The 9,120-nt window shown below is 40.5% G+C and overlaps 1 protein-coding gene across 1 annotated transcript; it reads right to left on the minus strand.

Annotated features, from left to right (window-relative positions):
- Positions 1-2,149: 2,149 nt before the first annotated feature.
- On the minus strand, positions 2,150-8,819 carry LOC124705534 (WD repeat-containing protein 91 homolog). Its single transcript, XM_047237236.1, has 16 exons — positions 8,687-8,819; positions 7,972-8,364; positions 7,759-7,881; positions 7,469-7,610; positions 6,971-7,182; positions 6,009-6,067; positions 5,841-5,935; positions 5,653-5,755; positions 5,448-5,542; positions 5,313-5,375; positions 5,019-5,094; positions 4,819-4,927; positions 4,530-4,642; positions 3,805-3,863; positions 2,825-2,933; positions 2,150-2,741 (listed from the first exon to the last, which is right to left on the minus strand). The coding sequence occupies exons 2-16, from the start codon at positions 8,360-8,362 to the stop codon at positions 2,607-2,609; spliced, it is 1,884 nt and encodes a 627-aa protein (XP_047093192.1). The 5' UTR covers positions 8,363-8,364; positions 8,687-8,819; the 3' UTR covers positions 2,150-2,606.
- Positions 8,820-9,120: the final 301 nt, after the last annotated feature.

A 9,120-nucleotide genomic window follows, 5' to 3' on the forward strand; every position in this document is an offset into this window, starting at 1 on the left:
CGTTGCTCGCCATCAACAAGGCTTCGAGCACGAGCAACGCATGAACAGCGAATAAACGTGTACTGCCTAGATCGCAAGATGCGATCTAGGCAGCATGATGCTTACCCGGAAGAAACCCTCGAGACAAGGGAGTTGGCGATGCGCCTAGATTGGTTTGTGGTGAACGTGATTGTTGTTTATTTCATAAACCCTAGATACATATTTATAGTCCGTAGACTTTCTAACGTGGGAATAATCCCAACCGTGCACGAGCCAAACTCTAACTAACCGACACGTATCCTACTATGTTACAGATACACGGGCAAACTAGCCCAAACTTTGTATACAAGGCCGATTCATGTATTTCTTCCATATATATTCTTCAAGCCCATCTGTAATCGCGGCCCACCTCTGATCCGGTCAAATTCTGGTGATAACACAGTCCGGATGAAAATAGGCTCAAATCCGGACCAAAACGAGGAATCGGGGGCCTGACTGGGCCGTTTTTCGCCGTCCGGATGAAAAAAAGTGGTCGTGGGGGTTTCTCGGGGAGACGAGGATGCTCTAGCATTTAACCCTGGTGAAGACCCAGCGTGCTCACTGCTCAGCCACTCCCGGCAGATGCATTCGTAGCAGTTGGATCTTAGATGGAAGTCATGTGGATCGTCGATTAGGGCTGGTAAGACTGCTCATAGTGGGAGTAACATAACTAGTAACATCACACATCTCAAGGCATTTTGGTGACATGGCATGCGAATAAATGAAGAAAGAGAGTGAGATGGTAACTAGCTATGTTACCATAACATCACACACCCCAAAGCAAAATGAGTCTACAACATAATAAATGACACAATGTATGACACCACATATAAGTTACTACCCACTATGAAGGTAGTAACCTAGACTAGTAACATGGCATATGTTACTAGTCTAAGTTACTCCCCACTATGAGCAGCCTAAGGTCGATTTATTTTACCGCAGGAGAGCCCACTCACGACGAGCGATTCTCAAAACATGAGTATAATGCTGAGCCGACTGAGTATGTTATTACATCCATGTGACGTTTTGTCTTAGCTAATAATTTCACGACAATACGACATGAATAGCCACGGAAGAAATGCTAATCGAACCGTATAATGTGCCTGTCTGATTGGACAGCACCTAGAACATACCCATGCAAGCAAACAGACAAGTACATTATCGATTCGGACAATCTGGAAGGACTAGTTGGCAGCTCGACCAGCTCACATCAATTTAAGAGTATGAAAGTGTTGCTACTCCGAAACAGAACGACAATGCGAAATTAAATTTTATAATTTAGTTACTCCCCGCTGGTATTTTTATAGTCCAGCCACAAGTCAACTACTGCATGTTAGACAAAATTTTCAAAAGATCGTTGGGCGTTGGAGGCTGAGACTTAAGGACAAGCTGGGAACTGGCTCCAATCATAGTTTCCTGTTTTCTATTTCCCATTAGGTCTGCAGTACCTATATAAGGATATTTTATACTTCCTCTATCCCACCACAAAAGTATCTTAACTTTGTCAAAATTCAAATGTATCTACCTACTAAATAGTAGTGTCTAGATATATCTAAATTTTAACAAAGTTAAGACACTTTTGGTGGAATGGAGAGTATAATGTATGTACAAAGGTTTCAAAGAAAATGTATGTAAAAATTGCGCACATGATATACCGATGCATCAATCACGCAGCTTGAAATTCTAATCTAAAAAAAACTTATATTTATTATAGCACGTTCTAATTTTATTTTGAAAATGAGCCTCATAGAACAAATTGTACGTGCTGTCTTTGCAAATGGCATAAATGCAGTTATGGGCTTTATGGGAGGCCCTTGTTCATGGGCAGGGAGAAGAGAATATTTCTTATCCAAAATGGGTGATGAATATTCTATTTTGCCACATCGATAGCTGTATGCCAGCCAACAGCCAACCATGTCTGGTTGATTCAGAGTACAAGAAAACTCATTGCACCTGTTTGACATTTGTTCCGATCCAAACAAGTCAAAGGTATAGGACGAACAGCGACCATAATCCTTATCTGCTGCTTCGATTTCTTTAGTGAGCACCACACAAGATGCCAGAGATGGATAGGCACTACATAATGGGAGACTCCTCAGAATTTTGTAACCTACGAACTTCGTGTAAAATCTTTATAATCAAGTTCCTCATTCCTTGAACAGAGATGCATCTTGTTTCTAGGGAAAAAGGAAGTACTGTAATACATCATTAAATTGGTGCAAAGCAACAACTCCTGTATCGCGTGGTACATGTACCACGCGATAAGCTACTCTCAAACAAACATAAGCAACAACCCCTGTTGATTTCGAAACAGGGAAACCTGCTGTAGAAGTTACATTATACTCCTGGGATCCTATTACCATGTAACAGATCAATAAACTTTGACCCGTTTTTACAACATTGTTACACCGACTCACAAAGTCTACAAACACACAACAGTTTTCAGATGCAAAAGGATCTATCTGGATGAGACACTATCGGGAACAGCATGTGGTGGGGATTGAGCATCCTTGGAGGTCCACGGAGCAGCACCTCCGGTTACACTGAAATGTGAGCGAAATCTCAAGGGAAACCCTTCGTCATAGACATCACAGAATGGATGTGACCCGGACAGAGTGGTCTGCAGAACCTGTAACATAGATTGGCAGCGTGGGATGCCAGTCCACACTTGTTACAGGTGCACTATGAGGAAGTGTCCTCAGCCCACTTTCGTGACCTTGCACCTGAAAGAAAAATAGTTGATGGCTGTGTTGGCCTCTACTTTGGCAAAACAAACTGAAACTTGGAGCGTGGATAATATGGAAACCTGGTATATTGGGGCCCGGACCAAACCCGACGTAGCAAGGAGCCTCTTGCCATTAGAATCCAATGCTACCTCATGCATGCGTTTGCTAAAGCTCTCTGGGTTGCAAAACCTGGTCACATAAGATGAGAAATAAGCAAGGGAATGATTCACAGTTGTGTAATACACCAAACATCGCATACCATGCAGTTCTGGCAAAATACAAGTTTAATTCAAATACTCTACCAGTTTGTGTACGACAGATTCCACTAGCTGGACTGCCTACATGTAGCTTAATCCTACACGTATAATAATGTTTCTTTCAAAGATTCACCTAGTACCAAGAAATCTACCACGGAATATATATACCATCAGATATCTGAGGCTGTGCATTCGCATGTGATAGCTCAAGATCATTAGGAAGAAATCAGAAAAAAAATACTCCGTACTAATTATCACTTTGATGTATCCTAATAATTTCTAAATTCTATGCTAGTGTTGAGAATTTCAAGTATATATATCTATAACTGTCCACAGATCCTATATATAGGAAGGGCTCAAGAGGAATACTGGTGTTCCTTAAACCTGTGGATTGAAAAATAGTTTACTGTGTGAAGTCTGTATGCCACATATGCCATACCAAAAATCAGAAGAATACATTAGCATCAAGATCTTGCTAGGAAATGATTGTTTTGCCTAAAACTAAATAGTTGAAAACTAAACCATGTGTACTCACACACATTATCAAACTAGCACCTCTTTGGAATGGCTACATGATTATTTTACATACTGCAAGAGTGGATATGGATGGTAAACAGATTTATCATATATGCAGACTTGACACTTTTGAATTTTTACACTCTCTGTTGCTCCAATAAGTGGGACTGTGGGAGTGACGATAATATATGTGAATGAAACAAAGAGTTGCTGTACATTTTTATCAAAGCAACACTAGCTGCCATTTGCAATTCGGTAATGATTCACCAAATGGCAAATACTCTTACCTACTGCAATCTCTTGACCAAAGAATCTGACCTTGATTGTGCAAGCTCCACTCAAATATCTAAAGATCATACAGTAAATATTAGATACAGTACAATCACGCAGGCTAGCTGAAGATTATGGAGCATATATTTGAATATGAAATGAATTCATCTAAGTGTTAATTGAAAGTTACACGGAAGTACATTTGGTGCACATGAGCACCAATGCTCCCAGTTTTCAAAATATTTAAAAATCGTGTATTTTTTCTTCAAAAAATCGTCACATTTATTTTATGAATACATACACATGTCCTGAATACTCGTGTGAAGTTTCAGTAGAAATTGCATTGTATTTTGAGCTACATGAAAAAAAAATTGTGGCTATGTATAGGAGTAGATATTTATCAGAAATTTGTCTTTTTTGTATAGCTCAACATACAAGATATTTCTCTCCAAAATTCCTACCGTAGCTTCGGAATGTTTATATGTATGTGGGTATTCAATTTCAATTTTTTTGGAATCCAAAAAATATGATTTTTAAAAACCAGGAGCACTGGTGCTCATGTGTCAAACACACTCTGCTAAGTTACACTATAAAAAATGCTACGGCTGTTATTTTGCTTAAACCTGATTAAGTATTGAATTTCTGATATGGTTCATACGTCTTAGTGCTACCACCGTGTCCTATACTTACAAATATACATTAACATAGTTACTTGCATTTAACACTAAAAGGGGATATATACCTTTCCATCTGCGCCTAAACTGAAGATGCTTGTTTCAGCTGGCCCAAAAAGAACTGAGCTAACAGGGGAATCATGGGCAGGCCATCCAGTGATTTGAAGACCAGCAGACATGTCTATGTGCAGTCAAGGGAGTACTATGGACTCCAACAACCATAAAACCCAAATGATATCTCATAGAAGCAACACAACCAAGTATTAGCTTCCCTCAAGCAATAACTGATGTCAAATACCAAGTCAAAGGGAGTTAACATAATAAAGATGGTGAAGGAAAATTGCACTACAAGGATACCAAACATGTGAATCATTCCATCTGTTGCAGAGGCTGCCAGGATCTTCCCATTGTGATTGAAGCAAACAGAGGTAATAGCAGGTGGATCCTCACCAAGAGGGAGGACTGTCTTCACAATAGAAGAAAAGGATATATCGGAAAAGTTACCGGCTGGAGTTTCATATAGGTTCAATATACGGGAATGAAATAAAAATCAGTACCAGAGGCTTCCATGTTTTCATATGCCATACTGTCAAGGAAGCAAATCCGGTTCTGTCAAATATAGTTGATCCATGCCTGAAAAGTAATTTAAAGCTGAAAATAAGACAATCTAATTGACAGGACAATAAGACAATGTTATTTGTGAAGTATTATTTGTATAGTTTAAATGATATGTGAAAAAAGAGAAAAATATCAATGGTGCTGTCAGAAACAAGAATAACTGTATCTTTTTATGTAGGATCTTGCAGTAACTAACAACAGATTTCTTATGAAGCATGAGATCCAAAATTTACCTTCTTGATGCAGCTGCAGAGACGAACACAGGATCTACAGGGCTACACTTCAAATCAAGCACACTGCAAGAAATTGAAAAGCTTCATCAGCATAGCTACAATTTTGAGCCCCAAACATAGACGATAACTTCTAACCTTGGAAAATCTTTTGATGTACTCAGGTCACAAACAACTCTCTTTGCATCAGCATTCCAAGCTTTGATACCTCCATTAGCTGTGCCTATGAGCAGCTATTGTCAAAAGAAATGGGCGATAAAATAAAAATCTCAAATATGTTCTTCAAAGGTGAAATGAATAGGAAAAACTAATGTGATACAGTTCAAATATGTAAAAGACATACCAAGCGGTCAGATCTGCATTCCCAAGAAAGTGTGCTGACTTCAGCCCCACAGTATATAGTGGCATTTTTAGATGATGGTGTTGATGAGTCATATGTCCAGATTCTTGTTAAGAGTTCAAAAAACAACGCATCAAAATCTAGAAAGTTCAGTTAGGCAAACAATATCCAAATTGAGATAGCAAACTTACCTCACTGTGCCATCAGTCGATGAACTAGCAATATTTGTTCCAGAAGCAGAAAATCGACAGCTACTTATTGAACTGTTATGGCCTAAAAATGTTTCCTGTTAGCAGGTTTAATTAGTCATATAGGAAACCACGAAAATGGATGAATACTAAGGATAAACTATAGCTTACCTGAAAACCTACTTTCACCTCAGGAAAGTCTTCCTCTGTCACTAAAACCTGCTCATCATCTGCAAGAGAAGAAACATAATATAGGTTTCATATAGAAGATGAATATAATCTTGTAAATATGCAACAGTGGTATCGATGAGGATATTAGCCACAGAATCAAAGCAGGGTGGATAAGTGGCCGCAAGCATCTGGTGTCCTCTCTGACAAGAAGATCCCTCAAAAGCTATAAAAGTTCTATAAGACAGCAACCAGACCTGCGATGCTATATGGAGCAGAATCTTGGCCCACCACATCCAACCAATGAGTGTCACAGAGATGTGCATGCTAAGGTGGACGTGTGGCCATATAAGAAAGGACCGGATCAGGAACGAAGTAATATGGGCTAGGGTAGGTGTTGCAGCGGTTGAAGAGACGCTTGTCCAACACCGACTAAGGTGGTTTGGGCATATCCAGCGGAGGCCTCCTGAAGCATCAGTGAATAGTAGGATTCTAAGGGGTGGCAAAAATGCTAAGAGGCAGGGAGCGACCAAGGCGGCAGTAAAAAGGTACTTGAAGGATTGGAATGTACCTATAGATCTGACACTTGATAGGATTGCATAGAAATCAGTAATCCATGCGCTGGAACCTTAATTTACTTTTTCTGTACTTTGCTTTTTCTCTCTCTTTGGTTGCCACAGGTTTTTGCTGGGTTTCATCTCTAGCCTACCCCAACTTGCTTGGGACAAAAGTCTTTGTTGTTGTATGTTCGGTGATGCATAAAAGTAATCCAATGTATGGTAAATATTGGAATGTATGATGGAAAAGAGAGTTCCACATTTGGTGAAAGTAAGAAGAAAAGGTAAGACCTAGATCATTAGTTATCTCACAACCAAACAGTGAAGACTTATACATATGCCATCAGAAAACCAGGGAGTCCCAAGAAACATATGCCATGAAAAAAAAAGGTAGTAAAAAGAGCCAACCTGCATTGCTCATCTGAAAAGATCCATGTAATTCGCCATCTCTTGTAGAAGATTTCGCTGAACTCGAAGTCTGTGAGTCAAGGCCCTGTCCAGTTCTACTTGAAGTCGAGGATTCTTCGTAGACTCCTGAGATGTTTTGTCCCTCAAGAGAGGAGCCAGCTGTAGTAGTCTTGAGTAAATTCTTGTGTCTGAACTCAGCGCTGCTATCATTCCTGTATTTTTCAGTTGAGAAATATTTAGCAGACTTCCTATGGTGCTTCAGATTTGCATGAACTCTATCAGTCACATTGTACTTCATGCTCTAACATCTAAATTATTAAGCTAGGTAACCTCATTGTAAAGGAAACTAACAAGAACTAGATCAACATAGTCTATCCCATCTCTAAATCAGATGTAAATACGCAAACAGATGATAGCTGGCGGATCCATAGATGATTACAAAAGCCATGTATTCGTAGATAGATCGGTAACATTGCAGTCCAAAGAGCATAGGTTTACCTTTTCAACGAAGAAAGTTCATCTTCCTTCACCTCTAACAGCGCTTGTAGCTCTGACAATTTGCTATTCAGTTGTTTTATGTCACTCTTGAGGCATTTGATGGTATTCTTTTCAGTGCTAATCTTCATAAGAGCCGGGATTCGTGGAAAACTTAAGGATTAAACAGTGGCTAAGCAAACCATAACATATAGCTTGGTGATTGACAAGAATGATGACAAAATTACAACTCAAATAAGGAGGTTACATTATTATCTCTTATTATGGACAAATAAGATATCGTAAAAGGATATGAGTACCACTGAATATCCCGCTCAAAAAGTTCCGAAATGAAAGAACCAAGGTATCTGACCATTCTTTGGAGAAGTACATACGGAACTGAGGATCCAAGCCTGGGTTTTTAATATATGGTATAGCTGCATAGTATTATTGGGATTGATAAAGCATGAGTACAATGCAGACACAGTGTGGGGAGCAGGGCATTAGAAAGCTAAGAAAAAACGCACCAAACCATGGTAGCCAATCTTCACGATTTTGCATCAGATAATTGCCACTTGCGCTGAAGAATTCAACGACTTTTTCTTGCCTTCCAGATTTCAAAGCACTGACGACGTAATACCGCAATATTGATTGCTCCAGTTTAACGAGCGCCGTGTAATGCACCGTGTCCGTAGGTGAAGTGAAACATTGCTTAAAGAAGCTAAAGAGGCTTAGCAGTCTATCCAGTTGGTACTTGGGTATATACACTGAGAACACTAGGTCTAGTATCTTGTCTACTTCAAAGCTCCTGCCAATCTCGGTGGACAATTCTGCCTCGTAAGCTTGCAGCGTACTTGTGAAACCCCTGAACACGAGAAACTCCCTCACGAGTTCTTCCGCATACTGCAAGTTCTCCATTTCTGTCCAGTATTGTTGCAGATTGTAAGAAATAACCACCGAGAGCATAAAACTTCAAGCATAGTCCAAGAGAAAATACGCTAGAGACAACACTAAGAAAACAATGACTCTGCCCTATTATGTGATAACTGGACAGCACTGACAAGTTTGAAGGTTGATTCCCCTCAATCTCTACTATGTTAAATGATAAAGCATATGGTCTCAGAGCAATGTCAAGAAGGGGCGGATCTAGAAGGTGTTCCGGGTGTACAGGCAGCGGCACACCCAGAAATTGAAGAGGCCAATGGGGTTTAACTAATCACAGGGATGAAAACACGCTCATACCTCAAAACTCAATTGCCAGAGATTGCGGACGGGGCGGAGACAGCAGGAACGTGATGTCGCCACGAGGAACGGCGATGGCGGCGACACGCGTGAGAGACGGGGTGGTTGGGAGGGGGTCGGGGCGTGGAGCGGGGTCGGGTCGGGGCGTCGGCGTCGGCGGTGACGGTGACGGTGACGGCGACGGTATGCCGCGGTAGTACGGCACGGTGGGCTGCTACACTGCAGACTGCAGCTGGGGCAGCCGGATTTGGTAGGTCAAGACTCGGGAGGAAGAGCAACTGAACAAGGAAAAGGTTCAGAAAAGAGGAGAAGAATTTGGCAGTTTGGCTCTATTGAGTTTGGAATGGGTGCGATTTTGACGGGGAATTTGATATTTTGGCGCTACTTTTCGGATAAATATACACGAGGTGCTTTGTTAAATAAAAGTATCTATT

This window comes from Lolium rigidum, chromosome 4, assembly GCF_022539505.1.
Source record: "Lolium rigidum isolate FL_2022 chromosome 4, APGP_CSIRO_Lrig_0.1, whole genome shotgun sequence".
NCBI classification, from domain to species: Eukaryota; Viridiplantae; Streptophyta; class Magnoliopsida; order Poales; family Poaceae; genus Lolium; species Lolium rigidum.

Coding starts and splice junctions, on each gene's coding strand:
- LOC124705534 (XM_047237236.1), bottom strand. CDS start 8,362: ATGGAGAACTTGCAGTATGCGGAAGAACTCGTGAGGGAGTTTCTCGTG. Junction 4,643..4,818: donor TGGAATGATTCACATGTTTG/GTATCCTTGTAG, acceptor GACTGCACATAG/ACATGTCTGCTGGTCTTCAA. Junction 2,742..2,824: donor TCCGGGCCCCAATATACCAG/GTTTCCATATTA, acceptor TTTTTCTTTCAG/GTGCAAGGTCACGAAAGTGG.